At 41.1% G+C, this 20,015-nt stretch overlaps 1 protein-coding gene across 1 annotated transcript in view; it reads left to right on the top strand.

Moving 5' to 3' along the window:
* The window catches only part of SH3RF3 (SH3 domain containing ring finger 3), a 92,531-nt gene that overhangs the window by 18,299 nt on the left and 54,217 nt on the right, over nt 1-20,015 (top strand). Inside the window, exon 4 of the mRNA XM_041468403.1 lies at nt 11,518-11,886. Coding sequence (XP_041324337.1) covers nt 11,518-11,886 — 369 coding nt within the window. The remainder of the gene's footprint in view (nt 1-11,517; nt 11,887-20,015) is intronic.

Below are 20,015 nucleotides of genomic sequence, written 5' to 3'. Positions count from 1 at the left end.
TTTATTTATTATTGGATGCCAGCTATGACGATCACTTTGTCAGTTTTTTTTAATCACAGTTTTCTTCCACAGTGCTCTGTTCTTCACTGTTGTGATGAATGCTTCAAACATCTGCATCAGAATTGCTCCTCCCAATTCTTCTCTAAAATTGCTCTTGGCTGTGATGGCTAGAGAAGATGTAGGATGCAAAATCCTCTGTCCATCTTGCTGATAAGACTGTTGCATTGTATATTTTGTCTGTAACTATACATTGTCTCTTGTCCCCATCCTAAATTGTACTTTCTTAGGGCTAAGAGCTGTCATGTTGCTCTATGTTTACATAATGCTTCTCACAATGGAATTCTGATGTGTGATAAGAGCTTTTCAGCATTTAATGACAAAAATAAGTATGGATAAATGTCTCTGTGTGACTGCATCACACAATGTGGTCACAGTTTGCAAAATTTCAATTTCCTTGAGACAACTTGTCTCTCTGCCTACGGAATGTAGGTGCAATGCAGGGCAGACTGTTTTCAGAAGGGAATGCGTTAGGAAAATATTTGAGCTTGAGTAATTCCACAAACAGGAAAAAAACCCCAGTGTTCTGCAGTTTCAGAAAGATTTCCTACTGTGCAGAATTTTTGCTAGCCCATTGCTTTTGCCATCTCAGAGCTCAAACAGCATGGCCTAGAGCAGTGGTTTTCCAAATTCCTTCCACTTGTAGCATACTAGCATAAACAACATTTGCATATGGATGTCATAAAAGTGACTAATGCTGGCAATCATCGTACTTTATTGCAGTAATGTGACACATGTGCCTGAGCATCCTAAATTATCTGCTCCAAGATCATTGGGGCTGAAGAAATGGCACACCTCTTATCTAGCAGTGACACCTGTGGCAGAGCAAGCTTGGACAGAAACCAGAACACTGATCCAGCTCCAGATGAGTGTACAATAGCAAAGGCACTAGCTGCTTCACTGCATGATTCCACTGCACTGGGTATGCATCCTTTACCCTAAACCAGAAATTAAACTCAAAAAGTTGAACAAGTAACATTTCTAGTTTGATAGCCAGAGAGTTCAATGTACTTTTGACTGCAGCTGTTGGCAAGTCAATGAAGAGAACTCCCACTCTGGACTCAACCTTGCCCCCAATCATATTTTAACATCTCAGATTCTCCAAAGAGGTCTATAAATGGTTGCTTGATGTGAGGGGCAGTGAGTCATGCCATAAGTGTGAGGTCTAGTGCTGCCATTTTCAGTCAAGAATTTGCAGAGTTTAGGGAATTTATCACAGTTCACCCTTGTCAGACTTTTCTTCCACAAAGTCAGGGGAGAGGGTTGTGAACCCAATTGCATCATCATATAGCACAGAAAACTTATTTTCATATCTTACAGACTGGTTTTCAATTACTGGTCAGGCTTCCAAAAAAAATGAGATGTGCCTGTTGTGCAGTGTGCAATATGCCATGTGCAACAGCCCCTGCCCCATAATGCCATCCCAATCCATTGTCTGCTTTTTAGCAGTTTGACAAAAGTACAGAGGTCTCCAAGGTGAGACAGGGCTATGTAAAAATCATTTTAAAATAACTGGTCACTGCATAGAACAAAAAAGGATGCAAATTAATGCTCCAACTGAGGAAAAAGAGCCATGCTGCTGTACCAGGCATCAGCACATCTATGTGGGTAGAAGGTACTTTAAATGTGCAGGCAATTCAAAGCAGAGATAACCACAGGCGACACAAACTCAGGCTGTCAAGTCATGTCTCCCTCAGCACAATTCCTTTTTTTTCATCTGTGTGCATAGTTAAGAAGACCAGCCTCCCTGTCACGTAAACGATTCATGCATCCTGGTGCAGCTGCCCTTTTCAAACACATATAATTAATCTCCCATTTCAGAGAAACATCTCACAACTCTCCCTCTAGGGAGTCATCCCATAGTTTGGTGAAACAGCAGCACAAGACTCATACTTTCACCCCAAGTGGCAAATAGCAAACCCAAAGGCTGGATGCATCTCTCCAAAGACGCAGCAGTTTTGTGACAGACGGCTGACATCCACTGGCTGCTTCCAGAGAAACATGCAGTGTGACCCTGGAGCTGGTGCAGGAGCCCTCCACCACAACCAGCAACCCTGCTTTACAGCCAGCTGTAGCAGGAGCTCCATGCACACAGAATCTCACTATACAGCCCCATGGGATGTCACACTATTGCAAATGTCCTGTACCACATTCCAGCAGCCCTTTTCTGTCTTGTATTTGGGAAGCAGAAGCCAGAACACTGTGTAGTGAAAAGGTCTCTAAATATAGTACACACAGGGCAAAGGCTGTTTATCACAACCCTTTAGTGCTAATATCTGCTTGAATTGTGTATACCTTGGTTCCTTTTACAAGCAATTGAACCAAAACATTTTCTTGGCATTTGCTTTCATTCTTCATTTCTGCTTTATCAGAGATAGAGAGTACAGTGCATTTATTTGTATGCGATTCCCCACAGGTAATCTTCAGTTGCAGCACATAAAACTTAATTTTCCCTGATTGCACAAGATTTCTTATTCTACACAATGTTGTAAATCACTGCTAAAAAGACTCCTTGCTTGCTTAGTGTAGGCAAAGCCCTGCATTGCTTGAAAAATTACTTTGGCTTTCCCATGGGCTCCTTGTGCTACAATTCAAAGAGCTTCCAAGATCTCCAAAGATTTATCCAACTTCATGCTTTCTGCAGGTAACATTGATGGTGTGAGGTGATGGTGTAGATATTTTTCTCATTACCCACCAGAACACTTTTCTTATCAAATGTATATAGGACTTCAGCAAATATATGTTTTTTTCTTTCCTCATTATGTCTCATTAAGCTGGAAGCAAGTGTTTTCCTTAAAAAAATGATGTGGTATTCTTTCTCCTTTCCCACAACCCTGATCATTCCAAAACCAGCATTTTCAAGAACTATATTTCCAGGAACAAATCTGAGAGTATGAGCAGAAGGGCACCATGGCATGTCTGGTAGCACGTGTGCACAGTGCAGCTATCAGGAAGAGAAGGGTCTCTGCAATAACATGAGCATGATGTTCCTGGTTCACAATCCCATTTATAATTACTTGGGGCCACACACCGTAATTTGGAAGCCATTTACTTTAAGACTCCCAGGCTTGAAGTATGACTCTGAGGACATCCTTTGCCCTTAGTTGTTGGTATTTAACTTCCTTAGTTGGTGGTATTTAACTTCTCAATTTTAAGTTAATTCATAATTTTATAGGTATTGTTGATCACTTGAGTAAGCAATAGCACCAGGAACATTAAGGAAGGAAGGAGGTAGAAAGTTGCCTGAAAACTCTAAAACCACAAAACTTGACCCTTTTTTAAGATATTGTATGTGATCCATACAGGTCTGCTCCAGGATCTAAACAGTCTTTCCTAGCCTGTGCTGAAGTTTTTAGGTACAGCTGGCTCACAGTGGAAGTTTTCACAAGTGAAGGGCTTTCTAGATTCAGCACAAAACTCCTTCAGAGGGCTTCCTTTCCTTGCAGTAACTGGCTGTAATGATACAGGGCTCATACAGGTGCCAGGTTTTGGTGAGGAATGAGGACATCATCTGAACTGCTCCTCAAAGCCTCCTGATTCACCCAGATCCCTAGGCAAGGTCACTGCCCAGGATAAGGCTGCTCACACTTCTGCTAGCACCAGCCTCTTCCCTCATGGTGCAGGCAGACACCTGGACTCAGGAGGGGAGTCACAAAGGTTTTGCAGTTTACAAGAAAAAGAGTGAAGGATACTCAGCATAGCCAGAAAGCTGGTGGCTTTCTATTTGGAAAGTGTTAGTGTTGTCTCAGGTCTGCCATGGCCTTTCCCCTGCACAGGGGCTTTCAGCCAGGAGTCCAAGTACCCCGTTGAACTCCTAAACCACTGGGACTTTGGTAATTTCTTGTCTTAGCTGAGAAACATCATCTGCAAAACAATTTCCTGATGGACATCTTGTCAAAACAAACAAGTTCCTGGGAGATACTTAAGTTCCAGTGAGTTTCATTTTTTGATGAAAAAATAGTTTGTCAGTAAAATCTACACAAACTTCAACAGGGACTCTTCTGGTACTGAAATTTGTGCCAGATGGGCACCAGTCCTTCCACTGTTGAAGGCAGCTGGAGTTTTGCCACTGACTTCAAAGGAATTAGGATCAAGCCCATGAATTCATGACTGCACTTTTTATTTAGCTTTCTGAATAATTTATAAGTAAAAATAGGCTGTATTCTCCCACTCTTTCTGATGTTGAGTAAAGCTGTATTTGGTTACACTTCTTGCTTTCAAAGTAGCTTTGGTGCAGTCATGAGTGTCTCATTATGGAAAAGGGTGTCTATAGGGGACAGATAGAAGGAAAAAGGAAATCCTTAGGCATATCGAAGGTACACAGCAGATCAGAGATTCAGAGATGACAGATCAGAGCAAGAGAGTACTCATACTTGGAGCTGAAGGCTAAATAGCTAGCATTGTTTCAGGAAGTGGAGGGGGATCTAGAAGGCACACTTCTTTTTGGTGAGGTAATCTATTTTTAATGATATTGCATTTATTTTTATTTTCTTTCTTCTCAGTTCTTTAGACATTAGTTTCCATACGATTTCTTGCTGTGCTTAACTCCTGAACAGACTTTGCAGCAGATAATGCATTTCTCTGGGACACACCAGACTTGTTCTCCACCACTGCAAACCATTTTCCTTCTTAAAACTATTTGGAAAAAAAGGGGAAAGAAAAAAAAATCCCAGTTCACCACCCAGGGCTTAGTGTTTACTTCTGCTGCACGCATCATTTATTTTCATTCTGCAAGATCATGATGACACGCTCGTCCAAGCACATGCTGTTCTAATATGCCACATTCCTTCAGCCCCTCAGTGCGTTAGAAGTGACATTGCTGCTAAATGAGAAAGATCTTGTAGGACAGGCAAATAGATTGCTAAGTACTGCTGCCTTTCAAAGGCCCCTGTTGTAGACAAAAATTATTGGCTTGCTTTTTCCGGACTATACATTGCTGTGTATGTGGATGACCCTGGTTAGGAAGGCTATCTGCTGGAGGGTTTTAGGGACTTCACTCCGTGAAAACATGCTAACATATTTAGCAGGCTTTTGGAAAAGAAAATGAGACCTATGCCTCAACCTATGGCTGGAGGAACAGAAGACTTGAAGTTTGAGATGTGTCCTAGGAAAGTATTTCTGCAGCTATCATTTCATTTTAATCTGTTCAAGCAAGCACATGTAACTGCACTTCTTATATTTTCTGGGTGCATGGAATAACTCTGCTCTCAATCACAGTGTGGGTTTCAGAAATCTATCTTCCATGATGGATAAACCACTTGCAGAAAATCTGTTCCAAATTTTCTTGTTTCTCTCTGGCAATAAATTAGAAAAGGCAATAGTGGATTGTTAGAGATTAACACAAAACCATTAAGTACTGCTTTGGTATGTCTATAATATTTCCTCCTAAACTGTGCCTCACTAATTACTCTTCATAATATGGTGCCTCAATGAATAATTGAGGTAGGATTTTGTAGGTTTTGTTGAATGAATTTAAACTGTCCATAGAGAATTTTGGAGGCTTTCTCTAAACACTTTTAAATCAGAATTAACAAAACATAAAAGATTAAAATTATAGATACATTCAATATGACTTGGTCAAAGAGCTTTTGGCACAAATTTGTCTGCTAATATCCCACTAGTAAGCTCTTGGAATTGCTGTGTGTCCTCTGTACTAACCTACCAAAGAACATGTAAAGTATTAGGTAAAGAAAATTAAGTACTTTAAGTACTTCCTCCTAATATCCATTTGAGTCAAAGGCTGTTTTTTTACTTGGCTACAGCAGAAGAAAGATTGTATCCTGCATTTGCCGGAATAATAGTAAGGAAAAGCTGGTTTAGCTTTCTGAAAGACCACTTTTGGGGTCTGAAAATGCTTTTACAGATGCAGTCCTCTCAGGAACCCAGCAGAGACAGAAGAATCTTGTATAGTTTTGCCCTTAGTTACTTAATAATCTCACAGTGCTTCAGAACATAAATTATAATACTAGCAAACTAGTTTAATGAGGGCACTTTATGAACTTAGTATTTCCTGAAAGTGCCTACTCTGAAGTGAAAATGCAGTAATAAATTCAGACTGTTTATTTTAATCACAAAATCAGATATGGGACTGCAAGTTGCCAAAGTCTCCGCAAGGCATAAAATAGGGATGTGCATGATCTTCTCAATATTTATGAACCATAAAGTATAAAAATCAGCAGTCCCTAGGTGAAAATATTTTCAATCTTTCAGGGGGACATTGTGAAGATGTTTTATTAATAATTTTAATTTTGTTTTCTGCTCTGCTCAGTGGTTCCTTTCTAAAAACTTGAGCATGATATTTTTTCTTTCCAATTTGTTCTTTTGTATTGGATATGTAGAGATTTGAGGGGATATGTAACTTTTTGCTTTTCAAACTTGTTTGAGTCTTATACCTGTATTTGAACAGCACCATTCTTTAGCTAATAGTTTCCATCAAGACAGAAAAAAAAGATTTTGTAGCAAGTGAAAGTCTTAATAAAGTGTACTTTCTGGTCCAAATTTGCTCCAGTTTATCAAAATACTGAATCACATGTGTAAAACTGAGAATTTAAGCAATCTTTTCTTATTTAGAGAAGAATGACATTTTAGTCACACATTAGTACCACTTTGGTCTGCACAGTGTCAAGTACATGCTGAAGAATATTTGTAAGACACACAGTGAGGTCCTGTCTTTGGTAGGGTAGATGTCAGCCAGAAATTAATCCCTTACCCAGACCTAAATGACTAGAAAGTAAGAGTATTCAATACCAGAATAGTCCTCCTTCTTACAGAAGACAGCACTATCAAGGAAACGCCACAACACAGGAGCTGCTGTTGTGAGCACAGTGTATCAAAGTGTCCCTTGGAAGTCTAAACTGGAATAGAATAATTTTGCCACTAACATGGATTAGTAAATGCACTGGCATATTTGTCAAGGGAGATGTAGTAAGGATAAATTATTTAAATCTGACCTACATTTCCCATGTTTCTCTCTTGTTCCATAATAATAGCAACAATAAATTCCAAAGTAATAATTTGCTATTTGAACTAAACCTAGAGTTAATTTTCATCCACACTGGACAAAAAGTAGGTTTTCCTTACTCTTCATTCCATCTGGGGTATGTAAGTAGGTGCGTAATGTTGCCCATTGAAACTGTAGTTCATTAAGTTATATTGGGATATAAAGGACATATTTGGTCCCACATGGGACTGTCACTGTAGATGACAGTTTTTCTCCTGTATCCACTCATCCTTAAAAGAGAAATAAGTTGAAAGCATTTACAGGTGGTCCCTTTTAAACCCACATGTATTAGAAGTGTGTGTATATCTGTGCATGCAAGCACGTGCAACAGAGACTGAGAGAAACTCACCATAATACATTCTAGAGAAAAAAAATGAGATTTATGTGGAGAGTAATAAAAAAATATTGTGGCAGTGGAGAAGTCCTGAATGATGTAGCTTAATATTTGTCACCTATGTGGTAAAGTCACAAGTAGAGTATCTAAGACAGTCATATCTAAAAGCCAGAAGAAGGAAAAAATCTCTCCCTTAGTTCATATCGCATGGGCTCTCTCCCTGGACACTAATGTCATAACAGCTTGCATTGTGGCAGGGTGAAGAGTATGGCTTCCTGATCAAGGCCACTAAATTTTTAATGAAGAGCACTTGATTACTGCTCCCATTGTAAGAAAAGGTTGTTTGGAGGTGAACAAGCCTCTGTGCACAGAGGTATTCCACTCCCATCCTTCTTTACTCCCAAAACCAGATAAGCTAGAGCTGTCTCCAGAACGATTACTCACAGCTGGGGAAGGTCTTCCTGAGAAATAGGCACAGTAGGTCCATGAACTGAGACTGGTGCATCCTTATCTCAGCATGCAGGACTCACAGCCAGTAGTCACTGAGACACTGTGAACAGTTTTACTGCACCGTCTCATCACATCTCTTGCATGATAAAGTCCCTCAGATAATATAAGGCTTGCTGTTGCAAGATGTTGCATTTCTAGACAGGATTGCAGGGCTGCTGGAAATGTTTGACTAGTTTGGCACTCAAATCCAAGCCTTATCCTTCTAAATCCTATGTCAAGTTTTCTAGGACATCCCCTTTGCAAAGAATGGATTTGGGGTAAAATAAGTCTCTCTGCAGTCTCAAGGGCATAAGTCTCAAGTCACTTTGGGCTTAGCAGCACCACAAATTCAAATACAGGATCTTTCTAGAGAAGATCTCAAAACTGAGTGAGAAAGTTGAGTTCTGGTATTAGAGATTGTCATGAGCTGCAGGCTTCCAGAAATGTCAAATTCCTGACACTGACTGTGGGTCAGAACTTTCCATTAAGCTTCTCATCTGGAAGCAAATCTGCCTGAAGATCAGATGACAGACACCAGAAAGCAATGCTTGTTTACATATTCAGAGTTAAAATAAGAAATTTGCAATCATGTTTAAGTGAAAAAAAAAGGTTTCTAGAAGTTTGTTTTTTTTTTTTAAGAGGAAGAACTGTTTGCTTTTATAAAGTAGTAAGCAGACTTTTCTCTGGTATTCATAGCCTATTTTGGAAGTACTTTCCAGCCTCTGTGGGCAAAGCTGTTTAAAAACAGTTCTTTACAAAAATAAAGTTGTAAGGCTATAAAGCATTTTTTATCTTGGCAGACCAAAATAGTTTTTTCCCAGTATTTCAGGAAGCCTCTGACATTCTCAAAAGTTCATTAGCTTTACTGTTTGGGGAAGAGTTTTCTTTCTGTCTTCAATCTTCTACTGATATAGAGATTTACTTTCATTTATATCAATACAGGGTTATTTTTTATCAATTCATGTTTAGATGCATGCTTTCTTATTGACATTTCAACTAGCTGCCACTTTGAACAAAAAAGTAAGGGATTTTGTTGTTTTAAAAAGAACAGCTTCAGTGTTAAATTGGATTCCAGACAATTGGATTTATAATCTAATTCTTACAAGAGATTCAGAACTTGATATCAAGAGCAGGAGCACTTCATTGTCCACATGTAGCACATTGTAAAATCAGAAGTTCTAAATTCTTTTTTTTAAATCTATTTTTTCCTATCTCAAAGAGTTAAAATGTATTCTTTTTCTTCTTGCTATTGATTAGCAAAAATTTCCTCACCCTCTGCTGTCGAAGAGTCATACATATTTGATAGCTTTATCCTTTACTCCTTAATATTGCAAGTAATTCAGCTAGACTATCTTCATCAATGGGGTAAGCAGAGCTGTAACACCTACTTAAGAGAGGGGAGCCATCTGGTTTCCTTGCAACTTGGAACCTGCTGGCAAATATTAGGTTGTACCAATTTAGAGCATGATGAAGTGGGAAATAATGGACATTTCTGAAGAATCTGAAATAGGATCAGCTGTTATCAGCGAAAATTGGCAGGTGCAGTGCACTATGCTGGCTGTAAGTGCAGTCTCAAGTTGGACAGTGCAGCTGGGAAAATGACTTGCTAATTGAATGGTTGCAGGACTCCCAGCAGCTCTGAAAGTAGTGGAGCATCATTAATTGGAGGCTCTTGGTTGACTTAGTGGAAGCTGTCACAGAAAGAATGATCCTGCAAGTTGAGGTTTACTTTCTAGGTTAGTGTTCTGTTACACTGAATGAGTCCTCATGGAGTCAGAAGTGCTTTCAAACTCAGGAGGACTGGCCTAAGGCTAGCAACATCTACTTTTTTATTTTCAGCATGGTTGGGAGTTATAAAAGCTACGCAGTTACATGTTTGTTTAACTGCACGTTTCTGTTGTTATCTTTCCCTTCCCTCTCTTTTTCTCATTTATTTCCACTTGTGTTAGGTTTCAAAATTGGCTTGGCTTGGAGCAGAAATTATTCTTTTTTTTATTATTATTTAGAGCCTTGGAGGACCTTGTCCTCAACTGTTTCTTGAATGCTGCCATAATTCATAAAAGTAGTTATAGAAAAACAAAATTGGCCTCGTTTTGGTCCGGAATAGTATTATATACACCTCTGGTTTATGTGGGTCTCAGAATAGCAGGGAATGCAAAAGCATGTGTGCATTAGCTGTGGCTCCCTTTCTCATATGTTGTTTTTATTCATTAAATGCAAACACATTGTGGTGTATCCTGGTTTAATATACAGGTCTGCTGGCAAAATGTGGCATTTTCTATCAGCTGTTAACATCCCTTGAGGGAAGATGTATTGGCAATGAGTGCTGTGCAGAAAGCACTGCTGACTTCAGAGCGCACTTAATGTATCATTAGTGATGGTAGCATCCCTGTGCACCTGAAATCTCTCCAGCCATGTACAGTGTAGCTTTCCTGGATGAGTTATGAAGGATGGGAAGTAAGAGACTACAGTGACAGCGTTGTGCCACCCAGCATGCCTCTGGCCTGCATAGACACGAGGTTATCTGTGAGTGTGGATTGGATGAGGAGCAGTGGGCTGAAAGCTGGCCTGAGCCTCCCAGTGTGGAGTTCAGGGGCTGTAGGTCAAGTGTTAAACCCTTCAAAAGAACTGGTGAGACCATGTTTTCAGGCTGGACCCTGAGCAAATCTTGCAATGGCCATCAAGCTCTTCCAAAGTTTAGGTGATACAGCTAGGGAAAATGCATTCAGTTTGCATCTGCATTTGGATAACCTGTGTTAGGTAGGAGGCAGGGAAATGAAACTGGGAAGATTTGGAAGCTGTACCCTTGGATCAAAAGCATGTATGGCAAACGTCAAGCACAGGCCTGTGATGGAACTGAGAATAGCAAAACATTGATGAGGAGGCTCCTGCCTCCTTCCCCAGGCTCTGACTGAGCAGCCCAGGACAAGCTGTTTTGGGAAATGCTGTGTTTTTAAATGTTGTAGCTTCATGTGGACCAATTTATGGTGCCCGATTCTAGCTTAACTCTTCTGGATGCTTACTTTGCCTCTTTTGATCTGCCTGGCATTAACAAGTGGATGGGAATAATTCATCTGGCCTCATAAATCAAATAAATTCATAGAAACATAGAATCATTTAGGTTGGAAAAGACCTCTAAGGCCATCCAGTCCAACTGTTAATTCAGTACTGCCAAGCCCACCCCTAAACCATGGTCTTGAAGTGCCATGTCTATTAAGTCTTTGAAATATCTCCAGGGACAGTGATTCCACCACTTTCCTGGGCAGCCTCTTCCAGTGCTTGACAATCCTTTCAGTGAAGAATTTTTTCCTAATATCCTATTCTAAACCTCCCCTGGCACTCCAGGGACAGTGATTCCACCACTTTCCTGGGCAGCCTCTTCCAGTGCTTGACAACCCTTTCAGTGAAGAATTTTTTCCTAATATCCTATTCTAAACCTCCCCTGGCACAACGTGAGGCCATTTCCTCTTGTCCTGTCAGTTGTTACCTGGGAGAAGAGGCCAACCTTCCCCATGCTACAATCTCCTTTCAGGTGGTTGTAGAGAGAGATAAGTCTCACTGAGCCTCCTTTTCTGCAGTGGAGGGAACCTTATCACTCTCAACAACTTTTTATCTTTCCCTTTTCCTCCCCACACAGCTGAATGAATCTGCCAAGCAGCTCATGGAGATGGACAAGACGTGCTCGGCTGCCGCCTCTGGCTGTGACATGCCGCTGGCGACGGAGACGGTGGCGGTGGCAGCGGCGGCGGCGGTGGGTCTGGCTCCCTGCTCCACGCTGGCCGGTGCGGGGGCTGCTGGAGCGGCCCAGAGGCAGGTGGAAGGCAAGAAGAACGCCAAGAAGCGCCACTCCTTCACCGCCCTCAGCATGACACACAAATCCTCCCAAGCTGCCAGCAACCGGCACTCCATGGAGATCAGTGCCCCTGTCCTCATCAGCTCCAGTGACCCACGGGCAGCTGCCAGGATCGGGGACCTGACCCACCTCTCCTCCAGTGCCCCAGCCCAGGTAAGGTGGGGTGCAGGGGGGTTTGGGCATCCTTAGCAGGTGGCATGCCCTTGGGTCACCTCTTCCAAAATGGCTCACCCTCGCATGAAGCAGCCACATGGTGCTGTCATCCTGGTGTGACAGTACTTGGCATCTGCCATTCCTATCCTTGCATTAATCACTGGGCAGGCGTGAGAAGCCAGAGGATAAGGCTAATTTGGATTCACAATACTGCAACACTTTAAAAAACAAAACGTAATCCTACAATCTGTTAGAAGCAGTGCAACTATTGCAGAAGTTTCTGTTGTAGAAGGGAATAATTTTGAGTGATCCCATTACCCTGAATATATCTGTTACTCTGCAGGGTAGCAGTGTCAGTATGAAATTCACACACTGGGGATAAAAAAAGATTTTTGGAATAATTATTTCTGTACAGATCACTGGAGGACGAGCGAATGCACTGCACTTTGACAAGTGTTGTACCCAGCAAATAGCTGCTGTTCAGAAAAACCCAAGGAGTTTTTAAACCATCACACATGCTGAGAGTGCAGCACTCTCCATCCTTCCTCCTCTCAAAAGAGGATGCAGAAGAGCATCCTCCCAGACATCCCCACAGGTCCCAAAAGGAGCTTCCAAGAGGCTGCTTCTGGGGCCCTGGCAGAAACAGAAGCCAAACTCACCAGGGGTACACTGAAACCCTTTGCAATTGCCCACTGTTTCTATGCATAAGGAAATTCAACTGGCAATTTGCAGTTTGAAGGTGTAGAAGAGAAGGGAGAAAAGTTACAGTCCCAAAGCTCTTCTGCCTTGTCCTTCCTGCCCAGTCATCTACACAGTGTGTGTGCAGATGAGCACCCACAGGTGGTTTATAGACCAGTTCCTCATAGGCTGTGTCTCATAGTCTCATAGTGCCAAGATAACCTCAGCATGACAGGGTCTTCCCACACATTATGTCTCTGCTGAAAAAAACCATCCTTGCCCTGTTCCTCCCCCTGTCCCCTCACATCCATGTCCCCATACAGGGACAAACATGGATCACTTGCCAACCCTGTGGTGGCCCAGAGCAGGAGGCAATCTATGTTATAGCCACTGCCCATGCTGGTATGCATGTAGATGGCTGGGAGAGGGACAAGCAGCAAACTGTAGGGGCTGCTTTGGGCAGAAATGCCTGCTTATGTCCATCTGTAGTGCTGGTGGGTCTCTCCTATGAGGCCAGAGTGGTGCACCAGACCGTGGAGTCACTCCTCGTAGCTGTGCCCTGCTGTGACCCACGATATGAGCCCCAGGCCCCTGCAGCACAGGTTTGCAAGGGCTCTGGGGGAGGCAGGGTGCCTGAATGCACACCATGTGTGATGCAGGTCCAGCAAAAACTGTACTGAGAGGATACTGTCACACTGGAGCAGTACTCTCTGCTCCTGACTCAGCTGCTCCCCTCCCTCTGCTGCCCATCCACATGTAGGAGCCAGAGAGAAAGCTCAGTCCAACTGTAATAGCACCCATTTTCTTCCACATGCCTTTTTCAGGAAGGGTTTCCGTGGTGTAAGGTCATCCCCCGCTTTCAGCCCCCAGCAGGAGGATGAAGGTGAGGATATAGCCCCTACACAAAGCAGCAGGGTGTCAAGATGTACTGGGACATCTGTGAAGCAGCATAAGCACTACACATGAGGGAGGGTCTCAAACTCGTCAAGTAAATGACACCCATGTTTTTGGCACTGAGAGTGACACATTTGGACTTTACAGAGACAGGATACTGACTTTTCTGGTCCTGTGCTAGTCAAGAGAAACACAACACTCACCCTTTTTTGTTAGAGTCATGTTGAAGACTCATTCTGAGCTACTAAACCACAGAAGTTATGCCATGAAACAAAAAGTGCCTTGATTATTCTCCCCTGTTTTAACAGAACAACTGGTATGCAAGACCCCACTCATTTCTCAAACAATTTTGTCATTTGCACACAAGTGGTAGAAGACAAGAAGGGCCTGATGTTGCTGGTGACAATTTATGATCATCAAAATCCAGCCCACAGGAAGCTTGGTTGGGTCCTTTGCAGCAGATGGGAAGACATGTACCTGGTGCCATGGGCAAAAGCTCGTCTAAGCTGGGGTGTAATGAAGCCCATGGTGGAAACAGGTTTTGGGAGTGGTTCTGCCTCAGGGCATAGAGCCAGTTTGCAGACAAGGCAGCTGAGCACATGCCTCTATCACTGCTGGTCAAAACTGTCTTGGCCAAAATCCAGCCAGGGAAGAAGAGTCTTGGTGGCTCAGATCAACCTTAGTGAAAAGAGGCTTCCCTCTGTCAAAAGTGTCATTGCACCCTGTCACCACAAGTGTGGCATTTACATGTCTTAATAGATATCTCTGCTTATGGAAACCTTGCTTTCTAATTTGAGGGATTTAAACATTTTCCTTTGAAAGCTTTGCAATTAATTTAGATCTATAGGGGAAAAAAAGGTAGGGCTGAAGTTTTCACTACGTTCTCTTGACTGTAGGAGCAACCTTCAGAAAAATGCTTGTAATATTAGGAATGAAATCACAAGAGCTACAAACACGCATTCACCTGTTTTTAAGGCTTCTTAGTTAAGTCTACAAAAAATACAGAATTTAGTTCTTATCAAATGTCCATTAAAATTGTGCAGCTATTTTTATATAACTATTAATCCCATAATAATAGGGGTAACATTTCAATTAAAAATGTCAGAAATTCAGCCTCTTCTCTGCCATCTGTTAAGACCTGACATGGCTCTGAAGCAATTAATGATGCTTCAGCCTTAGACAGAATATCAGTTCAGCACTTTTCTTTTATTCACATGGCTGAATGCCAGCCAGAGTAGCATAAACAATGGGCCCCATGAGCTTTACATCAAGGCATTCAGGGCAGTGAGAATCTTGTCTTCAGATTTTTTTGCTCTAAAATGCATTTGGCGTTTTTGAGGTAAATGCCCTGTATGTCTTGTTCAGCGTTTGACATCTTGACAAATCTGCAAACTGATTCTACTGCTGCTTCAGAAGCGCTCAGGGGCGTTGCTGAGAGCATGGGCAGCTTGTAGGAAGGCTGTGCATGTAGCTGCTGAACTCACCCGTGAGCTCTGCTGCAGGAAAATGTCTCACCTTTTCTTTCCCCACTTGAAGAGGAACCTCTCTGTCCTGCATGTCATTGTCACAGCCCTTGAGTGATTGTCTCTCTAACCACCTCAGGCCCTTACTGGTTTGCAACAGCAAATTCAGCCAAAGCTTATTTCTTATAAGGGAAACAACAAATTTACAGTTTCAGTATCTAGCAATTTTATGCTATTTTTTAACTAGAATGTAAATTTGGTTTATTGTGTCATTATATCCCACACTTGAAATTTCCAGGCACTTTTTCATTGCTTATTTAGTAGATCTCTTCATAAAAAGAAATAAAGGAACTTTATTCCTTTCAGAAGGTATGAGTTTCTCTGAAACATATCAGGATTGGTGTTTAGCTTGCAGGGGGATTCTACATTTTGAAAAAGTTCAACACAGTTTTCTTATAGCCTGTCCTTTGAACAAGCAGAATTCAATTACAGGAGTTCTTGAATGACATCCAGTCCCCTACCTCAAGGCAAGTGGCTGGTGCCCAGCAAAGCAGTCTCCTCTAAACAAGCATCAGTTTTCCCTGCAGACCTGAGGCGCCTACATCTGGAGCACCTGCTCTCTCTCTGCTGACATGAGAAGAAACAGAGACATCTAGGGCTTACTGCCTAAGTTACTGCAGGAACTTAAAATTTAGGTGCAAATTTTACACGTTTCAGTAAACGTAGCATATATTCCACCCCTTAGAAGTTATTTCATGCGTGGTGCTTTATTCTTGTGGCTTTTGTCAATTCTTGTGAATTGAAACCAGACTTCCACACTGAGCTGACACGTTTTTTTTTTGTTTTATGAGTCGTTAGACTATTATAAGCCTCCAGGAAGGCACAGATTTCTACATTTTGGGCACTGACATGCAGACCAGACTATGAAATCACATGTTTTGAAAGCAGGTCTGCATATCATTAATTTAATAATCGAAGACTGCTGGCCGTCCATAATGTGTTCATTGTTCTTTAAGCAGAACCAACTCCGCTGTTTTCCAAAAGGCAAGATGTATTTTGAAATGAATGATGGTCTTAAAAAACATCTTCACTGACTACAAACTTTGGCATGCTTGAAAGGTAGAAGAATCAACTTGAAGTCACCTCAGCTGGATAAAATAGTGACTGGAATTCCACAACAGCCAGGATATGAAGCATTTAATTTAAAAGGGGCAATGCTGGAATCCTAATTTTGCCTGCAACTAAATTTGCTTGTATGATTTTTGCTGCATGCTGAGCATCACTCATTAAATGTAAGATCTCCATCTGAAAGGTAATAGTGTCTTTCCATCGTGCAGCATGTCCTATCATACTGGCAAAATGGATTTTTATTGAAGATGTAAGTAGTGCTGCAGGCCTGTGATGGAGCTGAAGCTGAATTAGGTTACGGGTGCAGAGGAGTGGTTCATAACTGAGACTCCTTGGGGAGTGGGGAAGGTCCCCCTGGAAAGTAATCATGCCTAGGCCTCAGATGGCTTGTCTTGCTTCCATTTTCACCCCTTATGAATTATTCGTCCCGGCTAGTTGAAAAGGTCATGGGTCAGTACTGCTCCAAATCCCCTGGATTTTGACAGAAAAGCATCTCATGAATAATGAAGCATGGCTTTGTGAACACCAGGGTAACAGCTGAGTGAGGAAGAAAGGACCCTCCCCACAGAAGGAACTTCTGTGTGTGTTTTGAACAACTCATCGCCATGCACAAGAAGTCAATTTGTATCTGCAAGTATTAGTTCAAGCTCCTAACCGGAGGACACATGTTCAGGAAAAGCTGAGAACAATGTCTTGCACACTCCCAATCCCAAAGATTGACAGTATTTGAAATGAAAAATGTTCCTTGAAGTGTCTTGCTATATAAATCATTTGGAAGTGTGTCCTTATCAGTTATTTAGAAGTGCTGAATTTTAGCTGAGAAAATGTAATAGCAGAACTCTGGTTGAGCCTTGGCTGATAACCTAAATGTGCTGACCATGAGAAGCGTACAGATTATACCTAAAATCCAGAGACTAAAAATGAACCTTGAATTTTTAAGTGCACAACAAGCTCTGAGAAAATAAGTCAAATTCAGGTATTTTTCAGCTTTGGCTGGGAGTCCAAGTTCCGTCCAACCTGCTCTGTTGCTGACTGTGAAGGACAACTGACTGGATACAAGAGCAAGACAGGTGAAATCAAGGGCAGCTATTTCAGGAGGTGGCACCAGTCAAAATGGCAAAAGAGAAGAAATACTCATCCAACCTCTTTCTGTAATTTAGATCAAAATATGTCACAAAAAAATGCATAAGAGCTTTTGCTAGGGTCTAATATAAACTAATTCTCTTTGTACATTTCCAGTTCTATTCATACTTAATTCCAGACATTGCCTGTTCTAAATAACTTTATCTTGTTGGGGGCGGGGATGGTTGTACGTGGGAAGGAGTTAACTTCTTTTAAACAGAAAGGTTTAGGCAGGAATGTAAGCAGCTGTTTTAGGGGGCTACCAATAGGTCTCTGAATACACTCTGTGCATATTGGGATATATTACATTGTTTGTCAAAACTGTGGCAAATGAGGCTCATGAGCTGACTCAGTCTATGAACTGATTACATAAGCTACCAGGAATCCAGGTCAAAGCAAAATTGTCTTTAGGGAACTACCAGGTTAGAGACAGTGTCTTCCCTTTTCCTGCAGTATGCCTCAAAATATCACAAATATATTTTGAAAGATTTTGCAAGAACCACATAAATCTTCCCTTTTCCTGCAGTATGCCTCATCACAAATATATTTTGAAAGATTTTGCAAGAACCACATAAAACCTAATTTTTTACAGGAACTAGGAAGAGAAAGTTGTGCTTTAGAAGGGTTATTCAACTGTGCATGAAATCCCATTGCCAGAAAAAGAAAAACAATATACTTTTTCCCAGATGCTCCTCAGGGTAGTAACCTGAAAACATTTTGCCACTAAAATAATTTTTGCACACAGCTAATCTTGAGACTTTACAGTACCTGCCAGTCAACTACTGGTTTGGAAGTCTCAAGAGCAAGTGAGACACTGTCTTGGTATTTATCCCATGCCATAAAATCCTGTTCATCCAGCACACACTATGTCTACATGTATGACATTTGAGCAGAAATTACTAAAGTGTATATTTTCCTCTTTTTTTTTTTTTTTTTTGCTTGGAGGGTTCGTTTGTTTGTTTACCATTATTTTCTCCCTGGACAGGGACTTCTTACAGGAGGCTTTGCACAGGATCCTGATGAGTTTGTTGTACAGTTATCAAAAGGACAATTATGAGTGTGGGATTAAATTAAGATCTTTTACTGGTCAAGCTTTCACCTGAAGCCTTCCTGTGTCTCTATGTTTGATTTTTATGTTCTTTGATCCCAGAATTTCAAGAAACTATTTACTATAAACCTTTTTAAAACCTTGTGGTGGAAAGCTATACCCTGAGTATAGTCTGAGAGAAACAAGGCTGAATAAAATATAATTCTCATGATGCTCATCCACGTGATGCTTAATTAGTCCTCATTTGGGGAAGCTGAGAAGCTGTGAGCCAGAATAATCAGTGCTTTTATGGATGGTAATGTCAGATGAATCTTCAGAAGAAAATGACAAAAATATTTGGGTTTTTTTTTCTTCTAACTTTCAGGCATCATTAGATTGCAGGATAGGGGAAATAGAAGCTAAGGAAATTAATTTACTTGACTTCTCTAGCTCTCTGCATGGCTCTATGAGCTACTGAGAGAAGACATGGTCTAGAGTTTTTGGTCTATTACAAACCAAAAATAATCAGGTCCAACCTGGTCCTAGAAAAAGCTGGCATCACACTGTGCCTCACCTTCATTCACAGTCACAGATACTTGCAGGTTTTAAGAACCTCTCAGTAAATCATATAAATTTAGCTCCAGTCTTTGCAGGAAGGAACTGGGTATTTATGCAGCTATTTGTGCAACTGCAGCTGTTATCCTGCACATTTGTTTGTTTTTCACACACACTGTTACGGAAAAAAAATTTTTCCTCTAGAATTGATAAGTCCATTTCAGCCCCCACTTTGATAATTAGCATTTGATGAGGCTACTTGATCTTGCATGTAACACTTTTCATCAATACTTGGTGTCACTACCATGCATTAAGTGCTAATACATTATTTCTAGGAACATTAAGGTTCAGAATGATTGCCACAGTCATTGTTTTATGGAGTCAGCAAATTAGAGAAACGAGTCACAAGAATCTTAAAGACCATTATCCTGTTCTTATGATATTTCCAGAGGATGGTATGTCAATTTATATGAGTTGAATGGGTGTTTTTCTCTTATTTTAAAGTAATATTAAAGAGAAATTTAAAGTAAGCTGTAAATATGCATTCAAGACATTAAAAGAATTTTTCCTGAGAATTAATGAATGTGATAAGTGCCCTGTGGTGAGAGAGTGCTGGATTTTCTTTGAAGTCAAAACTGAGAGTTCTGGTTGATTTTCTAGATGATAAGAACATTCTTCTGATAGCAACAATTATTTTTCAGTGAAGGCTACTGCAACCTGCAATATCACTGTACTCTAGTTCCTAGTTTTATCACTGTCTTCTAGACTTCTATTCCACTAAAAGACTGAGTCCCTTGCTTTTGCAAGGCACTTCACTAATCCCTACAGGCACCACGTCTTTTCAAATTAAACCACAAATGGGGCCTTAAAGTACTGGTGAAAATCTAAAGTAAATCTGCCAGGGAAAGAAAAATTTAATTTATGCTGGAAGTCCAAACTAGTAAAGGTTCCATAAAGGTATGGATGGGAAAAGAGAAAGGCAATGAATGTGAGAAGATGTTTCAGCCCAGATGAGTAGTTGTTACCTTTAATTTCCTGGTGTGTCTGGGCTTGTCAGTAATGTTTGGGGGGAGTAATGTTTCAGTGGTCATAAGGAAGCTGTTGTGTTTACAGGGAAAAAAAAAGCAAAAAGTCCTTTTAATATTATTCTCCAGTCCATGAGTACATAATCACCTACTACACCAGAGCAGCTGGTGATAAAAACAGAGGGCACAGCATGAGCTGGAAGTGAAATACCTGTCATGCAGCACTGTGGTGCCTGT

Source organism: Pyrgilauda ruficollis, unplaced genomic scaffold (genome assembly GCF_017590135.1).
Source record: "Pyrgilauda ruficollis isolate IOZ18807 unplaced genomic scaffold, ASM1759013v1 scaffold22, whole genome shotgun sequence".
NCBI classification, from domain to species: domain Eukaryota; kingdom Metazoa; phylum Chordata; class Aves; order Passeriformes; family Passeridae; genus Pyrgilauda; species Pyrgilauda ruficollis.
Note: the sequence above shows the minus strand (reverse complement) of the source record. Positions and strands in the feature narration are given on the sequence as shown.